We start from the raw sequence: 22,041 nt of genomic DNA on the forward strand, positions 1-22,041 counted from the left end.
TAAAACCTCAGACAGACAATTAGCCAAACCATTCATAGACATCGTCTCTTCATAGACTGGATTCTACATAGACCTGATGATAATATTTTAAAGTCTTCATTGGTGTCCCACGAACGTATATCAGATAAACCTCTGCGTCATATGCCACGATGATCCATCAGCCCTTAATCTTCTTTCATTGTTTGCTACTAAGAGAAACCTACCGAACTAATGTACGACATCCAAGCAAACCTAAAACCTTTGAAGTATTGTCAGGGACCCGTTTCGCGTAAGACGGCAAGACTTTGTCTTTCATCCGGACCTGCTGTTCATAAACGAATGTATGAAGCCGCTAAGACGTATGTCACAATCAACCTACTTCATTAACAAGATCACCGAAAGCTCCAGCTTCAACGAGCTCTTCCGTATTAAGAACAAGCGAATGTCAATGAAAACAAAATGTACGGTACTTTCAAAGGCCTTCTCTCCAGTCAACCTTCCTGACCTGTTTGCAATTTTTCCCGTGACGTAGTGCAAACCATTAGAGATCACATGACAACACAAATTTAAGCGACTCATTGTCATACACATTTGTGATACAGACTTTCAAAGGAAAATTTAACAGCATTTAAGCCTGTTTCTACGGATCTCTGATGGACGATCCTAATGAGGAGCTCCCCAAAGGCATGCTAATTTGATCCGATTCCAACATCAATGTTGAATTCACTAACCGATACTGTTGCTTCTCTCTCATCTAGGGTATCACCATCATTCCCTGAAACTGCCAATGAAAAGTATGCTGTTGAAGAAGAAAGAAAAAACGCTTGACCCTAATGATTTTAAAGACTGCCGATCGGTTTCTACCCTCCCCTTCATATAAAAGGTCTTAGAAAAAGCTTTACTGTCCCGACTAGTATCTCATCAAAATGTATATAGTCTCTTTTTTACTACTGTAAGTCTGCATACCGTCCTCTCCGCAGTAAAGAAGTTGCACTTCTGAAAATAGTTAAGGACTCTCTCTCTCTCCCTTCCTCCCTCCCTCTCCCCCTTCTCTCTCTGTTCTGGATGATGGAAAGATTAACGTCCTCACCCTCCTTGACTTACTTCAGCATTTGACACAATAGATCATGATGTTTTATTTCACCATCTCCAGCATGTTTTTGGCATTCGAAATACTGCCTTACTTGGTTCAAATCATGCTCTGTCGAAATTAACACAAATTGTAACTGGACGTAAATGGACATTTCAACCCAGTTGATTTATGTTTGTGCTTCTTCCGGGTTCTGTTTTTGAACCATTGTCTCCATTCTATACACTCAACCCCTCTAAAGTCATTCGATGTCTCACCAGATATACGCTGATGACACCATAATGTACAAATCCAGTCATCCAAGTGAATGTTGACGCTGCCATCGAAGGTGTACAGACGTGCGTTTCAGATGTGAAGTCATGGATGACGTCATGGATTAAGCTGCATATAGATGATGATAAAACTGAGAGCATTCCGATCACCAGATAGAAACAATCTAATTCCTATCACTTATCTTAAACAATAGATATTATAAAAAACACAAACACCGAATTTACACAATCAGTACGAAACCTAAGTGCCACTCTCGTCATTATTCTCTCATGACACCAACGCGTCATGAACATATGTAAGGGCGGCATATCTGGAACTGAGACCACCAGCTCCATTCGCAGATTAACGTCTAAATGCAACTGAATGAACAGGGATGCGAGTGTTAATGCCGTTACAAGTTGCGCTGACTAGGGGAGACTACTCTTTCATCCTAGAACATGAACCTATTCTCGAAGTATGTTGAATTTGTACCTGACGCCGAAGATTCAGTTATCAATTCGTTTTCCTTGAAATCAAGATTATCAAGTGTTTTACAAAGTTTCGAGGAGTACATGCACGCTTAAACCTATAAATTAGAGTCACTGGAGACTAACTGGAAAGTTATTAGAATTTGAAGATCATTTCAGAGAACGTTACTGTACTGGAAATAAACTAGATTAATTAGTTTCAATACATACATACATACATACATGCATACATACATACATACATATAAATTGGTCGACGCTAGTTATATTCATTTTAGGCTTAATTCATATTTTCTGTCTGTCTGCTGGTTGTTTCAGTCGATGAGAGATTATGCATGAGTTATGAAATATATGGTTTGAGCTCCAATTAAAAGTTTCCCCAGAAACTGAATAATCTTTTTTTCCGCTACTGAAAGTTTAAGCCGATGTAGTTTACTTGGTAGAGAATCGGACTTGCAACGCAAGAATCCCCAGTTGGATACACGCGGATCTGCTTCCACTTTGAAAACGGCACTAAAACTCACATGTATTCGACATGATAACATGTAAATAAAGTGCCAAAATTGCCCTTACAAATAGCTAAGGTATAGATGATTGGGCTATTTATAAAGATTTTAGAAATAAAGTTATTGTGAGAACTGGATATGCAAAAAGAGATTACTTACATGAATCTGCTTAACAATCATTAATTAAACCAAGAGAACTCTGAGAAAAAAGGAACGAGTTTCTACCTTCATCGTATCACATTCATGTACAAGCCTTCCTACTGTTGACTGAGGAATCGTTAAAGACTCTACCTAAACTGCAAATAGTAGCCATGATTTGTGTGTGCGCGCTCGCGTGTGTGTAAGATCTGGATTTGTAACGTAGCTTTAACAATTTTTAGTCACATCGCTACGATGTCTCCAGTGTGGCAGTTTATAGTGATGTCTAGCACTGAGACATCTTGCCGCAGACATGTAGCATGATGTCTCACCCGGTCACATTAACCTGACACAGTGCCGTCCAGTTCTAATGCTAGTACCATTTTTACAAGTCTTTGGTATGACTCAGCCAGGGTTCGAACCCGTGACCTCCCGCACCCGAGGTGGATTATTTTGCAGAAAGCACGAAATGTTTCAGCTTGTAACAAATAATACCTCTACAAATATTTTCAAGAGCAATTCTGATTTTATGACTGCATAACTTCTGTGTGTGGTAGCTCTGACACATAACTATGATAACAAAATGTCACCACTAATAATTTATATTAACTTCTGTTATATATGTTTTATTTTATACAATGACTGTAATCAACAGACTCATACTTATTACTTCATTTATGGTCGATAACTGCAATCAATAGACGTCTACTTATTTTTTTCCATTATGGCCTGTAGCTGTAATTAATTGACGTCTACTTACTACATCCTTTATGCTCAATGACTGCAATCAACACACGTCTACGCATTACTTCCTGTATGGTCAATCACTGCAATCAATATACGTCTACTCATTACTTCCTTTATGGTCAATCACTGCAATCAATAGAAGTCTACTCATTACTTCCTTTATGGTCAATCACTGCAATCAATAGAAGTCTACTCATTACTTCCTTTATGATCATTAACTGTAATTAATTGACGTCTTTTTATCACTTCTGTTGTGGTCAATCACTGCAATCAATAGACGTCTACTTATTACTTTATTTATGGTCAATCACTGCAATCAATAGACGTTTGCATATGGTCAATGCGACATTGCAGATATTATCAGACTGCAAAAGAAAGCGTCAACAATCAATAAGTCAGGGGAGGTTTGTGATCTTTAGGAAAATAAAATTCGTAGCGAAACTGTTTGAGTCTTTTAATTATCCCGCGAAGTGTTCAGATAGAAGAAAAATTATTTGTATTACTCTTCTGTCACATCTCTAAGGACGTGGAATATGGGGTTAATTACAGAGTACAGTTAGAGTGAAAAAGACACTCAAACAGACAAACAGAAGGGGACATTATACATGTACCTAAAGATAATTCTTGTGTAAGAGAAAAGAAATCGGTGTCTTAAATTTGACTCTACAAGTAATTCAAGCAATAACCATTCCTAACAGAAACTTGACAAGTACAAAAGGTTTGCTGTACTGCAAATCTTATTACGTTATTATCTTGGAGATGGTTTGATTTTCTTCCATTAGAAGACATATTGAATGTGAGAAGAATTGTTTATATTCCGTTGTTTCTTCATTTCACTGTTCATCAGAATTGTGTGTCGCAATGCACATAAAAGTAGTATTTAATGGTGGGAACTATAGCAAAGTCGAATATGTGAGCTGATACAGGTACATCATTCATTAGGCAACGTGTTAGCGTGAGAAATCAGCAGTTACTGTCAATGATAAAGAAACTGTGTGCCATGTGAAACTTTAATTGCTTAGGTAGACACTATGATATTTTTTGCGTTAACACGTAGTTATAGCTAGAGCTAGAACTAATGTATGGTTCGCCTTAACAAATCCTAACGCATTTTATTACATTTCCTCCACCCTGACCTTGAGCCAGTGGTTATATTTCCAAATCCGTTGCACACAGTGTATGGCCTCGTGTTGCATGTTTAAAGTTTGGTTTAAGACCGTAAGACACACAAAAAAATATCTTAAAATGTCACAGTTTCTGTAGCAAATTTCCACCCAGCAGTTTATGAGGAGACAGAGTTACACACAGTCGGACAGATAGTCTGAGAGCAAGACAACCAATGACCAAAACGACTTACAATAGATTAAATCCATATGTCTGTAAATCTACAAAACTATGTATCGATCCAAAGCTAACCCTGGCGTAGAAAACATTGTTTTCCCAATAATTTGATCGTCCTGTGTAATCGTACACATGGACTATGCAGAAGACTGTTGTTTCTTTTGGAACATTCTGGGCTTTGCCACATGACCTATTTGATTGAGATTTCTTTTCATGGACCTATTTGACTGAGGTTTCTTTTCATGTTATGGCAATTTGGGGTTAAGCGGTGTGTCTCAAATTACAGCACAAACCAAAATTACCAACTGGAAATTTTAAATGTCAGGTTTACGCGCGTAAAATCGACGTTGCAAATCACTGGTATTTCCTCTCTGTTACTTGTTATGAAAGAAATTTATTTTGGTTGGATGGGTTATGGAAAATAATACTTTTTAAAATTACAATCCAGCTAAAGAATGTAAGCAAACAATTTGAGTTCTACAAGACTGTTTCCTGACACAGTGATGAAAAAGACGTACAAGGCAACCTAGATATATATGTAAACAGACTGCATGATGAGTACATCAATTCCAGCATAGGTTGTTGGACAAATAGGCAAAAAGACAGATAATCTGACAGACAGACAGACGGATAGATAGATAGATAAAAAAAACTACGTTTGTGAGGAGCGACTAGGCAAAAAATGGACTGATCGAGTATCTGAGTGACTGAAATCAGCAGCCTATCTTGTGCTGAAAAATGGCGTTAAACAACACAACAACAACAACCGAAATCAGCAGGAAATAGGGACTGCAAGTTATAAATGGTCACATCATTGTTTATGTCGAAAATTCATTGTATTATCGGAGTTAAAATGATAATAGAACATGGATATTTCTAGAATTTTCAGGGGGAAATAAAAAGATAGTTACTTCTTCTTAGTTTTCTCAACAATTATTTTGGCTCCGGAAATAAATTGAGCTGGCCTCTATCTCACTGCACACACACACACACACACACACACACACACAGTTGTAGATTATAGACATTATTTTTAATTATTTTCTTTCAAAATGAATCATAATCTGTGACTTTATTGGTAGTAATATTCTTTTCTTTAGCTTCATACGTCTAGCTAGAGAAAAGAAAATTCAATCTGATGTCAAATGTGCAAAGATCTGCAGGTTATGTGTACAAGTCATTTTATTTATAAAAGGTTGAAATATTCAAACAATCCATCGTGAAGTGCCTCACAAAGGCGAGTTTCCCTTCTTTTTGTTGATCTTGGTTTGGTTTGTTTTGTTTCCTTTTTTTAAAGAGAGAAAGGTCAAAACAAACTTCAAATGAAGAAATATAAATCATGGATAAAGAGAGCATTTAATGAAACAATAAATGATACAATTTCGTTTCAAATTCGAAAATATGCCTGCTAGCAACTATTCACACAGTATAGTGTGTACCATTGGACAACAATACATTCAGGTTGATATGATGATTCATGTCTGACAAGAAAGCACATGTGACCTATATTTCAAACTTACAAGAAAAAGTAGATGACCAAATTACTCAATTATAATTATTTGGACTTTATACCTTTTTACACGCACAAACACACAGACAAACACAGGCAAACACAGATGAATAAAGGCACACATAGGTACATAGACACATACCCATACTAGACACCCACACTTATATATATGCATGTACACTCACAAGCACTAGCATGCACTAATATGATGTTTCTGTGTCATTTTAAATTGAGTTTCGTAAACATTATAGTAAAAGTATTTCGAAGAGACTATTTTCGAAACTGATCATGTTAGCATATACACAATCGTTGTTCAATCAGTTATGTTGAACATCAGTCACTTTCAGTAAAACAACTTTGTACGATTTCTGTAATCGATCCTGGCCACAATTTAAACATGCATCATTTATGCTTTTTTAACTTGTTTGAAAAAAAAATAGTATAGGCTTTGACAAAACATCGTGTGGAAAAATCAATATATTATCGATCGATCATAGATCGTTCAGAAAAAATGTCAAACTTATTCCGATATCCAACACTATTCTTTAATGGTTCACATGAACCAATTCAATTCTGTAAGTGTATATGACGTACCAGTCTGAAGAATCGTTTTAATCTTGGTGTGTATATGACATACCAGTCTGAAGAATCGTTGTAATCTTGGTGTGTGTACGACATACCAGTCTGAAGAATCGTTGAGATATTGGTGTGTAAATGACATCATGCAGCGTTGTAATAATAGTAACAGTAATCCAAGTATATCCGCTTTTTTGCACAATAAATCATACTAAAAATTTAATATTTGTTCAAATAGTTGCCTGTAAGAAGAGTTTTTAGCGTAGCTTTACGTGGAAATGGGACAAGACAGTCACAAAATAGTATATCTGAACAGCACAGAAAGGATGCATTCCAATCTCAGTTCATCTTATAGACTTCAAAGCTATTAAAGTCTAGGTCATTTCCAGAAATAAGATTTGGCATATAAATTGATAATGTGGTAAGGTGATTGTTTAAAACAAAGTTATGTAAACAGAACTTACACTGTCTAAAATAACATTTTGTTTAGTTATATTCCCTTAAACAAGAAGCACGTGTTGGTATTTCTTCACCGCTGAATATTTCCCAGAACATACAAAACATAATAATAGAACACGCCTGGCACTTTACCCATGTGTTTGGTTATTGTCAAGTGATCATCTTTCCCTGAGCAATTCCTCTGCACAGAATCGGGCCACCTTTTTGTAGATAGACAACGGGCCATACACAATAGTCCACGTGGGTTCCCGGTCTGGTATACGTTTTGAACTCTTCTTTATTGAATGCACAGTGTTCATTATCCTGTATCCAGCTCAGATACATTGGCGGGTCCTGCACAGACATCCACCAAATGATGCTGGCACAGTTGTGGGCGAAAATGGACAAGGATACATTATGCTCTTCAACACCGTCCAGCCCAATCAACATCTGTGGAAAATCTTCATGAAGAAATTCCTGGGGAACGACAAAAAAAGAAAAATATGAAGTTTCAGTTGAAAGTGAAAATATTAGTCTGCAGTTAAAGAGACAGAAACGTTTGATTATTGATGGTTTTGTTTATTTCTACCTATTTTGAATTAGTTCGTGTGTTGAAGGTTTTGGACGAATGCTTTGATTCCAAAATCAAGGCATTTGGCCATTCTACAAGCGTAATAGGATGGCAATGTGCGACAACATATTGTCGATAGCGAGAAGATATTGTACTCCAGAATCATCTTCTTCGTCTAGCACTATGTAGTCATGTTTAACTTCGTGTCTAAATTTTGGCATAAAACACTCCCAGTTATATTTTCCTGAATGTCTTAAGATAGAAAAAGATGCAACAGCAACATTTTTACCGACAACAACAGCAACCACAAAACTATTAATATTTACTACATCTGTGTCTGTATTCCAATTTATCATACACAAAACATAACAAGTGATATTGACATTCCATTAAAAAGCTCCATCTATATCAATCAGACTGATACCAACCGTGTATCTATATTACGCCACGCTTTTTAATTGCAAACTAGTCTCTGTTGTGTGTTTTATGTCAGTGGCAGTGACCTCACCTTGCACACTCTGCGTTCAATTTTGACAGCATTCTGTTTTTGTCTCTTGGCTAGCACCTCCTGGAACGACGTGCCTTTCTTTGGAGACACGTGATCCTGAAGAATTCAAAAGGCATAATTTATACTCGAAATAAGATGGCAGTCGACAGGAGTGTTACGTGTTTAGGCTGGAATAAACAGTAACACAGAAAGAGTGAAAACAACAAGCTTTTCAAAATTTAACAAATAATTTATTTCCCTGGAAAAATTCTGTAAAAATGAAAAAAAAAAAAATACGAACTTACTGTTTCAAGAAACAAATCCAAAAATAATCCAAGAATAATCCACGAATTAAATTGCAAAAGTCCTAATAATAAAATGTTCTACTGAATTCAACTTCGAGCCCCGACGATGAATCCAACATGGAAGGCGATGACGTAAGCCGTATCCTATACAATGTTGTCGTTTACAGCTCCTTGTAAATAACACTCCTGTGTTGGAAATCAAAATAAAATTTGTAAGCAATGTCTTTCCAAAAATTCTATATGAGCACTCTTCAAATATTTCCAGAGAATAAAGAATCCTTTTGAAATCCAAATGATCTGAAGATAATTAATTCAAAATCTGGCAACAACAAAGAAAACAACTTGATACCAAGAGTAAAAGCATGAAAACTGAGAAATCTCTCTCTACACATTTCAATTAAAAGTAACAAATGAGTAGTTACGGAAAAACCAGAATTGCGAAACTTGTTTATGTCACGTACAGCAAAAATGACCCTGACCCTGACGAAAACCATTCATTTTCTCTAAGAAATAAAAAAAATAGTTGTTTACATCTTAAACCCAAAGCCCTATCATGACCTGGACAACAACCAATAATTTTAATATAAAAATAGCACTTTGTTTACTAATTTTGAATCAAGGTCAGTATCCAGGCCAACACCTGGTGTTTATGAAAATAATGATTCAGGTCAACCGATTTTCTGGAAAAATATCATCTACAGTGAATAAATTTACATTATAATAGCATATAATAGAATAAAAAGTTAAAACTGACAGACAATTAAATTAAAATAAATATGAATTAAATCAGATATACGTAACAGGAGCGATAACTGATATGTGTGCTATGTTTCAGGGGCAGATCCGGAAATATCGTTTGGGGATGGATCTGTGGGATGGAACCACTGGTGAAGGTCAAGGGGGCGAAACTCGCTCCTGACAATTATGTTTCTGATGCATAATTTTATATCACATAAATGTGAAGGAAAATCTCGGAGACGTTGATGCTCTTTCATGTTCATCTTTCTGTTTTTCCTTTTCAGGTAGAGTAGGTGGGTAGTCTGATCCTGATTTTGACGAATATAAATAAATAATAATAATAATATGGATACCATGTCGTTGGAGAAATGATCGAATCGCATCCCCTACGTAGACCCCGTGAGTCGAAAGGATCGGTCTTTTGAAATATGTTGGAGCATTAAAATTATATTAACTTATATTGTTCCACAATTGTACATATCAGAATTTGAAATAAAAACATATTTAATGGTGGCTTTAACAAGAAAATACAAAAGTATTTCTCACAAACAGAGTCGCAATAAAAGTCCCGTCATGCTTTATAAAACGTATACCTAAAGATGAAAAATAAATAGTAACATTTTTAACAACCAAATGTATGGATTCCCGGGCATGTTATCAGCACAATTATATTAATATTGTCGGTATTTATGTCTTAAGAGTTTCAGCCTTTTAAAAAATAATATATAGACCACACGATGTTGATATGGTTGGTTTTGGTGACAAAAGAGAGCACAACTTCAGATTTCAGGTGTTAAATTGTTAATTACAGAGAACTCACGTGACTGTGTTCCCATCTGATTTCTTCTTTCAGTCTCTTCAACTCCACCACGGATATCTTTGAACAGTGGATGTAGGCATACTTCAGAAAGCATGAAAAGATTTTGAAAGCACATACATGCAAGCAAAAAAGGCAATATATGAAAATTACCGCGACTTTTTGATGAGGACAAATTTCCAGTATGTAGATTATTAAATCTGTATTATGAGCTTATAAATAATGTTACATTTATTTGGGGAATAAACATCTGAATAAGGTAGCTTATTTGCACCAGAATGTGAGAAAATAATGCCTCATGCAATGCCAGAACGAGCTATATAAAATAATAGCTACAGAAGATGTACACAAAAGATCTTGGGCGAGTTAAATCGCGTCTCATTAATTATAAAACCTTATTTTGTCAATCACGTTAATTGATTGATTAATTCTAATACTTTCAAACACTCACCCGAACAATGCGTAGCAGCGCATAAATTATGTCATTTTCAGGGATGTTATGACTCTGTAACTCATCAAAAGCATCTCTGTATTCATTGTTGTAAAGATTAATAAAACATTCCGCTAAATACTTTGGTTGGTTTCTTGTAACAAGTTCAGCTAGGGTCATTGATCTCTGCGGAACTATTTTCTCAGCGGAAGGTTTTGAATTGTTATCAAGACCGTTAGATCGTTGACTCTGCGAATCTATTTCACTCTCTTTCTCCTCCGTCATACTTGAATGAGAAACCTTTGCTCTAATGGTGTCTTTTGATTTTAATTTAAACGATACACTTGAGTCCTTTGAAAGTTTTGTAGGATTTGTAACATATTCCTTCGGCGGTTTAAGTGCATATGTGGCATTTTCTTTTGATTGTTTCTGTGATTTTTTAGCAAAGTTCTTGGACACTTTTTGGGGATTAGCAACAGCTGTTTGCTGGGAAATTTTGTTAGAAATTGTCCGTACAGTTCTCAAGCTGGTATCATTGGAAAACCCTGAAATAGTTGTACTTGGTGTCAAGGTGCCATTGGTTACTCCTTCAAATTCATCAGAAGCCTGGACAAAATCTAGACTCTCCTGCCGAACCATGGTGCCAATGTCTCTGCTGTCCACACTGTCTCGGCTTCGGCGGGAACCGAATCTTCCATAAAGCGGTGAGGTAAACGTTTTCGTCATCAATGATTTTCTTCGATTTGCTTTCCCTTCCTGCAAAAGTGACCTGAACTGAAAAGCAAAATGTGATACGGTAAAATGAGAAGACAAAACAGAGCTCTTGCTTCCAAACTTGTAATGTTTAAATTTGTCAACAACAAAGACACAGTTCTTCCACTGAAAAAAAGTTATTTGGTGAAACATAAAGTGTATTATATCTATTAATACCTTTTTATCCACAACCTTAGTCCCTTCTTTTTCTTCCACCACCACGACGATTCTCTCTCTCTCTCTCTCTCTCTCTCTCTCTCCAAGATGAAATGGCATTTTGATTGACGAGTAAATTTTAGTTATCTTTATTTATATTAATTCCTCTCCAAGCCCTATGTCCCCCCCCCCCCCTTTGCAAACGATCACCTAAAGTTGCATAAACAATGCGAGTTTTCGTATACATACTTGTTCTTCTTGTTCGAACAGCCCTTCTATAATTTGGATGAGCGTTTTGATTTCTTGCAGCGCACCTCTCTGAATGTCTCTGGCGTCTGACCACTTCTTTGCACGGAGTAAACGAAGGAATGAATCAAAATAATATGTAGTAAATGTGGTGTACTTGTTTGCTTTGACATATAGCTTATTAAATTCTGTCCATACGTCTTCCAAGTAACCTAATCCAAATGTCTCCATCTCTGATAGCGTGCATCGCTTTAAGAAATCCGGGAGCACTAGAAGATCCCTTTCCATAATATCTGTAGCAGAGAAAATAAACACACATATAAACTATGCATCATATACTGCGCAAATCTTTCTCATACATATGCAAAATACTCCGTGAATCTTGCAACATTGTTATTTTAAAGAATCGCATGGTTGGCTTAAACGGATGTGACGTCATAACATTCTATTTTCAGAAAGATATGAGATGAGGTATCTAAATACTAACTTTGAACAAATTTGATCTGTCTTCCAACACAATCAAAAGTTCTTCCTTTCTTTAGTCCTTCTTTCTTTATTCGTTTTCTTCTTCTTGTGGTCAACACCTTAAAAGATATCATATTCTTCAATGACTGCTATTAGAGACCGGTAAAATCTAATGTAGCTCTCATGTCAGTTTCACGCATATAATAGTTTAAGAATGTAAAGAACAGATAAATCTATCAATATTAGCTCAGCTAATAGTCATAACCCTCAGTGTAACCAATAACAATGTAACTTACCTTGAATGGTTGAAGTACATCCACTGAGCAAAGAAAAATATATATGTTTGATCCTACCAGCTTCACTCTAATTAAAATAACAGGCAGAAGTAAATTCCAGATTTCACCTTCGACGACAAAAATTGTATCGTATGTGCAACTAAGAAGATCTACTTCAGTTTGAACTTATCGATAACCTTAATATTTATTGGTTTTCTTGTATAGTTTCTTGAGGTGGAATGGTATCATATTTCCGACTTTCGTTACGCCAGTCAGTGTAGAATATTTCATTCCAAAAAAGACTCTTGACCAATAATGCAAGTTTAATAGAAAGAGTTTCACCTGGGTGAAGTATGGCAGAAATGCCTGACACGGTTTTGTTTTCTACCCGTGACATGTAGAATAAGGTTAGTTCAATCTAAAACAATGTAGTCAATGACTCGATATCCGCTTGTGACATGGATCAGAAAATATTTGTCTCCATTAAAACAGCGATACTAGTATAATCGCATATTGTGAAACTATTGCTCAAAATGGCGTTCTAGCCAATCTATGTAAAACAAACTGATTATATATCAAAATTGTAACTGGTCTCAACTTATTTAGACACGACTTAGAAGAGAGAGAGAGAGAGATCACCGCTGTTTCAATTTTGAAAATATTTTTCACTATTATTATTATTATTAAAGAAAATAGGTACTTTTACAAAATATTCAAAACGAGCAGGAAAAAAATGTACGTGGATTTTTACATTCTAGTATTTGCCTAGTTCAGCAGTAAACCTCTTTTTGTTTTGCTTAGAGCCCGGACACATTTTGATTTCTAATTGGCACCCTTCAAGTTGCATGAACAATAATTTCAACAGATCTTTTTAACACTTGGCACTCACATGAACAAGAATTTCTAGAATGTCAAAGAGTGGTATGTCTAAAAATAAGTCAGATGTGTGTTTAAGCCAAGATTATCACCAACATTTCTGGAACAAAGACCGTACCAAACAGATCTGAACATTTATCTGGTTTATTTTATCTGTCCGGTCGGGGCACACACACACACACACACACACACACACACACACATATATATATAGATATATGTGTGTGTGTGTGTGTGTGTGTGTATGTGTGTGTGTGGCCTGAAACTTGACCGGCATTTTGCTTGCCGCCATTGCACCTTAAACAACCGTGTTGGCGTCGTATTCAATCTACAATATGGATGACAAGAATGACCCACTAAATTTTAAACTCACTTCAGTTAAAAGTTTGAACATTTTCTTTAAAATGGTTTCAAGATGTTACTCATTTTCACAGAGTACATATTTTGTAGGTTAAGATGACGAAATGCAGTTTAAAGACTTCGTCTCTCCTTTACTCACCTCAAATGACGCACGCAGTATTTAGAGATTTCACTTTGCATAAATACCCATAATTTTATCAAGAAGCGATCTTGTGACTAGAAACTATGGTAAATATAAATAGACCTATATACTGGAATCCAGGTCCAATGCTATTTTTCTAAAGATGTTTTGAGTTACTCCCCCATTACTTCAGCAGCGCTACTAGCATTCCATAAACCTCAAAACTGTGTCTGTTAAAGAGAGTATTCCCTTATATATAGGTCAAATATATAAGAAAGAAAATGGTGTAGTAATGTTTGTTCATTTTAGCAGTTTTCCTTTATAAATAAGTTCGATAAATATTTTATTACGATATGAAGAATATCTGTGCTACAAAAGACTCGAGAAATTCTAGTGAAATCTTTGTTCAAAACAAACATTTGAAGTTATCGCCCATTTACATGCACTGATTTGTAAGGAATCCATATTACTCTATTCACAGTCTTAAGATTGGAAAATTGCAGTTTATATTTCTGGGTGGAAACGTTATAAGTAAAAGACAAAAGGAATGATGAAGAAAAACTAGAGAGACATTAACGACATCACGATTACAGGTATTGATTTTTGCTGCAAGTTCATTTGAAAATAGAAGGACACTCTAAATATAATTTAGACAATTTTCTACAATTTACCCAATACGTGTAAATCCTTTAGTTGATACTACAGCCATACATGTGCAAATTAAATAAAGTACCGTTAGAATCAATTATAAATTAATCACATGTGCCAGGAGACAGAATAGGAAACTAAACATAGAATTCAATTCTACGAGTTCTTTCCCTTTATCATTAATTTTGCTTTGTACTCGGAGACACCAAAATCTAGCATATTTCATGAGTCATAAACAAACTTATCGAGCATCACCGGCAAGTTATGACCATAGACATCATTGAGATCACAAACAATTCCATGAATAGTGTTAAATTTCCAACTTAATACCATTATGCGCGTATGTATGTACAGGCTAAACGTCGTCTTAACCCGGCAGATGACGTCTTCATTTCGTCGCCTATATTCACAAAGCAGACAAAAGAATCGACCATGCAGAAGTAAATTGATGTTGCTGGTTTTTTTCTATCAGTGGATTATAATTAAAAGTGATAGATATGTGTGCACATTTGAGTAATCGAGTCCTTCTGGCGGTTCGTAATACCTGGCTAACGCCCTATACAAGCTCCATGGTAGGAACTATAAGTACGTACACATGTTACCTGTTGTGGATGGAACCATTATTGTTCGTTACAAGTTCATCTCATCTGTAAATCCTTTGCCATTGTAAACGTACGTGGTGACAAATCCAATAAAATCAATCAATACATATCGTCAACAAATTATATCAATGATGCTATGTAATCAGGGCCGGCGCTACCATATAGGCAAACTAGGCAACCGCCTAGGGCGCTGATTTCAAGGGGCGCATTTCTCCGAATCAACAACAGTTTTGAAAAATAAATAAATAAATTTCAGTTTTATTGAGGGTCGTTTTTATCCTGGTTTATTTCATACAGGGACAAATAATCGGGTAGATTCAGTCTGACGGAAACACCAGGCTGACCGGAACAAGCAAAATGAGTGAGTGAAAATCGCGCGTATACGAAACTTTCAGGACGTAATTACGTTCGCGTGTTTTTATAGGCCACGAGTTTTTCCGTGGAATCATGCGTATACGAAACCTTCAGTTTGCCGCGGAAACCAAATTGAGGGGGGTAACTCCTTATTTTAATGGTATAAACAAGGAAAGAAATGGCCTGTGTGGGGTATTTAAATGTCCGTCTTTATGTTTGTTTATTCTTGTCTTAATTTTGCAAATAAAATAGTATCAAGTAGTGCTTTTTTGGGGTTGTGCGGACATTTGAGCACAGAGGGTATGTGGTATGTCTACTAGGTTCTTAGCTCCGTTGTGTAACCAAAAGAATGCATTAGACTAACAATCAACTGCACCGCCTTTGAATTTACAATTATGATATCGACCCGATTGCATTCAGTGATGTTTCTTAGAAAAACATGACGAGCAGAACTTTCACTATTAAAGTAGATCCCTGAAAAGCCGATATCACCTTATGGATATATTTTTTTACCTAGGTTTGGGATGGAAGTGGCCAAATCGCCTTTTACTCCACAACTAACACTGTAGCGGTTGCCACAAACAGGAACCATCATTTATCGGGAAATAACAAATTACATTATGTATTGATAGATTATTGTATTGTTCTCATTTGCAATATGTACACAGTCTATACAGAATATTATACTAAATCTTGGTAACTGTGTTATATGTGTGCTACTTTTAAAGACTATTTAATACAATGTGAATATCCATTTTCGTAGGTTTTTTTTGCATCACATGATGGTCTGCCAATCGAAGAACTCGCGGGGATCTCTCTCTCTCTCTCTCTCTCTCTCTCTCTCTCTGCATGTATGTGTGTGTGTGTGTGTGTGTGTGTGTGTGTGTGTGTGGATGGATGCATGCATGCATGCATGTATGTATGTATGTATCGGTTCTGTACGAAATGGACATATTACAACACTACGATTTCCTATTATGCGGTAAACGGTTCCTTATAACACGTAACAGGTCTAAGTTGAAAAGTGACCTCTTAGGACATTTAGTTGTTTAATATGTTCTCTATAATTTAGTCACCATGACTTGGAGAACGTGGCTACTAACGAAAATGACCTTTTGGTCAGATTATATCGTATGCGAGTAACCACTACGACAAGGTGAACGCAATACTGTTAAAGGAGTTTATAATTTGATCGATAATTGGATTCAGAATACGAGTAATGAGATGGTTATGTGCTCAGTGGTTTCCTGGAATTCTAGTAGCGAGATTCGAGTGAAGAAAATCTTGATATAGAGTATGATTGAAGAAAAGCGAGCATTGAGTTAAGAAAAGCTAGAATCGAGTTTAAAAAAAAAAAAAACAAGTATCGAGTTAATAAAAGCTAAATCGAGTTAAGAAAAGCAATTATCGAGTTAAGAAAACCTAGAATCGTGTTGAGAAAAGCTAGAATAAAGTTAGGAAAATAGACTATTGACCTTAACAAGTGCGTCTAATAATTAGCCCAATATCGCTTTAATAATTATACACATATAAAGAACAGAATAATGACTGCTCTAGGGTTGTATGTGTAGCTCTATAAGCCTCCACTCCCTCTCCCCATCTTAAGTGCCCCGTGGCCAGCAAAGCCTTAATCTGGCAATGGGAGAAAGTATTGAAAATGAAAATCTCGCTCTGATATTGTTTGTTAAACAAAATACACACTTATATTCTTTTATATAAATACAGAAACGTTAGGTAAGAAGGTATACTGAGAAAAAAGAAACAAAATATTCTGGTTAGAAAGAATGCTGCATCAGACGCACGTGTTTCACGCGTTCCAATTATTATATCTTGTGTTATTAGACTGATCGTCGATATAATATTAAAAATACCATTATTATACTTCACAACGTCAGATTAAAACGGTTTATAAACAATCTTTCTTTCATTCTCTCTTATACGTTTATACACTTTGTGGGAGGTGTCAGTAGTGATGAAGCACAAAGTGAAGAAAGAATGAGAATTGTCTATATTCATTAGCATTTTGTTGTTAAAAGTGCACGAGCATTGCCAATATATCACAGAATGGTTGCCGTACCTAACAGAAACACAAGTAGATATATTGTTGTTTACAAAGAAAGCATAAAAATGATTTAACGTTTTATATTCATTTCTGGCATGAGGCCTTACCCATCAATGTGGGTAAAATTAATGGTTTACAATAGAATTTCCTGTACTGAGGTGCATTTATCTACACACACAGACACACACAGACAGACAGAGAGACGTACAAACATGCACAACATACAGATATTCACACACATACACGCACATACATACACATATACACATTTAGACATACACGCAGACACACACAGACACAGACAGACAAACAGATAAACACACACAGACAAACACACAAACACACAACTAGCTATTGTATATACATATATATAGTGAGATAAAGTCAATATACAATTAACAACATTTATCTCAGCAAATTCAGATTTTAACAATATTAACTTAAAAAGGAATACCATGAACGCACATTATAAACCGTCTCATGTTTAATAGTTCTCTATATAAATAATTGAAGATTTTGCGCAGAAACCATTTTTCTTCCTCTTAGAGTGACATTGACCTTTGCCTTTTTAACTAGTGAATCTATATCCTTATTCCTTACCCCTTGGCAACGTCCTTCACAACATCTGGACCGGGGCTGAAGAGCTAACTGTATTGTGCAGAAGAAATAGGTTTCTTCATTCAATCATGTAATTTTAAACTTTGACCTTTTGACCCCAACATCAATGGACCTCTTTCTTATTCCATATGAAATCCATCCACTACGAATGGTTGAGATGTCATGTAAAAATAATGCTATTATGTGGAAACCATGTTTCCGTCGTTTACAGTGACCTTGACCTTTTACCACTTGACTCCAAATTCAAGAGGATTCTTCCTTACCCACGTTCAAGCCATCCACAAAGTTTGGTAAACGTAGATGATGGAGAACTAATCTTGAAAGTGATATAGTTCTTTTTTTACTCCTTGTGCAAGCTGTCCATAATGTTTGATAATTGTGGATGGTGGAGAACTCGAAGTCCTTCTTTCAGTACCAGTGACTTTTTAGCCCGAACTCGAAAACTTTTTCAAGTGCAACTATTCACAAAGTTTGGCAACTGTATATGGTGGACAGCTGAATATATTGCACTGAAACCAGATTCGCAACAGACAGACGGACGGACAACATGATAACATACTACGCTAAGAAAATGTTGAGTCCTCTTCTGTACTGTAATACCGTGGAGTGCTCAAGATAAGTTAATCGTCTACATATGTACTATAAACTGTATACCGTTCCTGCTGAATAGAAAATTGTCTACTTCATTTTTTTTTTAAATAAAAGCTACCAACATTTTTAGAATATAAGGAAATAGCAATCAAACGTATTTTTTTAGCAGTAAGAAAACGTAAACTTCAAGCTGTGATAGCCAATCCCCACCTCTTTGTACCGTTAGCTGGTAGTTCATATGGCAGAACATCTACCTGTGACCCTAAAGACCCTGGTTCGATGTCAGAAAATTATATTTTTTCTTCAAATAAACCTTTCAGTGCTATAGATAACGCCAATCTCCGTCATTATCCATTTACAGGTTGTACTCCTTATTTCAATATCTGCTTACCCTTTGTCCAGAAGGTTCTGAAACAACCCTGGTTTCATTGTTTATATCAAATATTTTGGATGTTTATTAAATGCCTGTGAGCGCTAGAGAGATAGACAGAAAGACAGATAGACAGAGATTGACAGACCAAAGAGACAGAGAAACAGACAAACAGAAACATACAGACAGAGACAGATAGACAGAAACACACAGGCAAGACAGAGAGGTGAATTTATTATGAAACTGAAGGAATACGTGAAAAAAAATATTTACTGTATAGACCACATGGGACATCCATCGGCCTTTTCCGTAACGTCTACATATAACATCGGCTGTAGTCGTTGGAATACATAGCAATTGTATGGCTTTCTTGCTTTGCCTCCAGCGAAATTTACTCAAATGTTGCGGCAGAAAAGGCCAATGATGTTTTTAATGTGCCATGTAAAGAAAAGTAGTTCCAAATATAGTTGTCAATGATGGCGAATTATATCCGAGTCTTACTTCTACTTGGCGTAAAAGACCAACTATATTCCGATTGCAGCACAGACACGTTTACTTCAATCTTTCTCAGTCAATGGTCTCCATATTATTGTATGTACTCCGAGTCCAGATGTTTGGAATCGCTTCTTCCGGGTGCGTCCACATTTCCATCTTTAATATCGGGTACCGTCTTCAACCTGGTGTATAAATGAAATAGTACACAGTCGATATAACATTTTTCTCGGCTGTGGTAGACGGGTAAGACATTTATGTTGGTTTAATGGCATTTTAATACAGTATTGACTATAAGTAGTGAAGTGGGGTACCCTAGGGACAATGGGACTTACCATTAAAAACAGGGTCCCGGCACTCTGGGGACTATGTAAATTTAACATGGGGAAAACTGGCCCGGCACTCTGGGGACAATGGGAATTTAACATGGGAATATAGTTTGGGCCTATCAAGGGACAAGGGGAAATGGAACAGGGTCGGGACCCTATTTTAATAGGGTCCCGACCTGATGGGTCTATGGAAATGGAACAGGCGAAAATTGAAACAGGGAGGATTCTCTATTTTTTTTTTTTTAAATAAAATAAAAAAGGGGTAGGTAATGAAAGTCAAGGTCTTTTCCAGATATTGGAGTGGCCCTGAAAAGGGCCTTTGGGTTTATGTTAATATGCCCTTAACATAAAGGGCATCTACGACATCTTCTTCTTCTTAAACTTCGTCTAACTGTAGGTCCATAGACTAAAACTCTTTTGAGGCATCCTTGCCTCTCCACGTAAATCCTACGTAGCCATAGGCTGGTGTCGGTCCTATGGACAACTGTCCACTTGGATCTGACATACATCGATATGTCCGTCCTGAACATCATCGTTGACACAAGTGTAGAAGATTGAACGTCGGTCCACATGTTGAGGCGCCATGAACAGGTGAATGAATGCAGTGAACTGCGTTTATTTATAGAGAGAGGAAGGATTGAAACGATTGAGTTCATTGACCAATCCAAACACGCGTTACAAAATTCAGTCAGCCCACATCCAATCCGAAGAGAGCAGTCTGTGATGTCACGTGGTCTATATAGATTCGCTATCGCCTGTGAGCAGTCAATCCATGCGACAGTTTTTCAACCTGACGGAAACTCAGAAAACGATAAATTGGGGTGCACCAGCGGTGGAGACCGCCCAAGGGAACCCGGATTTACTTTCAGAAGAGGTGAATTGGGATTTTGTGGATTTTCTTACCTCGCAAGAATTTTTTCCGGTACCTTCGCCACCTTCTCCTTCATTACCACACGTGGAGAATTTTAGACAGAGACAGAAAGAAGAATTGGAGAAATTTATACAACAGCAAAAGGAAGAGGAACAAGCTTTTCTCCTACAGCAACAAGAGCAAGAAGAAGAGGTAAGAAAAAAACAACAACAACAACAACAAGCAGCAGCAAAGAAACAAGGGTGTGAAAATCAAACGGTCACGGTACTGTTAGACATTTTATCTGAGTTAAGAAGTCTGAAACAAATGTATCAGACTTCTTTATTACGACCGAAGAGAATACGACCTTCCCGAGCTAAACACTCCAACCCTGTGACTAAGCCTACTGTGCCACCCTTAGTGATTTCAACCAAATTATCATCATCAACAGTACGCAGTCCAGAAGTAGGCCTTGGCCGTGGCAAAGGCTTAAGACAGTTAAAGTTGATTGCTTAAACTCACCCCTACACCAAGAAAAAAGGCCCTTGTCAGGGCCACCCAAGTTTCTCGAAAAGAGATAGACTTTTAATTGCCAACATCCATTCAAACTAAAAAAAAAAACATGTTTTACCCCTATAGTACGTTTCTGTGTATGAGTGTGTGAGTGTACGTTCTTATTTTAAAATCAAAACCCAAAGACACTTACCTTTTTATAGTTAATTTATTCTTTTATAAATATTTACAATCCAATTCACAATTCACAACAGAGCACTTAAAAAAGTTCATACACTTCTTTTGTCTCATTGTTCACTCCCTCTGTTTTTTCAATTTCTTCACCGTCACAGTCTTTTCCTCCTCTTCCTCCTCACTTTCTTCCCTTCTTCTTTTTTTTCTCCTTATTCTTTTCCTTCACCTGTCTATTTTCTTCCTCTTCTTCTTATTCCTCTTCTTCTTTCTGTTCCTCTGAAGAATCCCCCTCTTCTGGCTCCTCTTGTTTCTTTTTTGGGCAATCTGGAGACCAGTGTCCTTTTTTTCTTGACAATGATAACAGGTATCTTGACTTTTGTCTCTTCTAACCCGTTTTTTGCTTTTTTGACGGTCTGGACACTCTGAAGACCAATGCCCTTTCTTCTGACAGATATAGTAAGTATCTTGACTTTTATCTCGAAAGGAAGGTGAGTAGTCCGACGACTGGTCTGAAGAAAATTTTGTAATGACCCCTCGCAACGCTCTGATGAAATGTTCGATTTGGTTAGTCTCTTCCATCGTTGTGCTCGGTTTGAGAGTGAAATGAATAGTGAAAGGACAAGACACACACCCTTTTATATACGCTGGTCTGCCATGACTATAAAGTAACCCATGGTGATTAAATTTTAGTAATTTGACTTTTTACAGTCAAGATGAAACGATCCATTTCATTCAAGAAGAAAGAAGAAGAAAGTAAGAGGCAGAAACGTGAT

At 36.5% G+C, this 22,041-nt stretch overlaps 1 protein-coding gene across 1 annotated transcript; it reads right to left on the reverse strand.

Moving 5' to 3' along the window:
• Positions 1-5,896: 5,896 nt before the first annotated feature.
• LOC149797979 (uncharacterized) lies at positions 5,897-11,827 on the reverse strand. Its single transcript, XM_089960514.1, has 5 exons — positions 11,572-11,827; positions 10,435-11,187; positions 9,987-10,067; positions 8,145-8,240; positions 5,897-7,542 (listed from the first exon to the last, which is right to left on the reverse strand). The coding sequence occupies exons 1-5, from the start codon at positions 11,797-11,799 to the stop codon at positions 7,237-7,239; spliced, it is 1,464 nt and encodes a 487-aa protein (XP_089816640.1). The 5' UTR covers positions 11,800-11,827; the 3' UTR covers positions 5,897-7,236.
• Between the last annotated feature and the right edge of the window lie 10,214 nt (positions 11,828-22,041).

This window comes from Sinohyriopsis cumingii, chromosome 6, assembly GCF_028554795.1.
Source record: "Sinohyriopsis cumingii isolate HCF-2022 chromosome 6, ASM2855479v2, whole genome shotgun sequence".
Taxonomy (NCBI): domain Eukaryota; kingdom Metazoa; phylum Mollusca; class Bivalvia; order Unionida; family Unionidae; genus Sinohyriopsis; species Sinohyriopsis cumingii.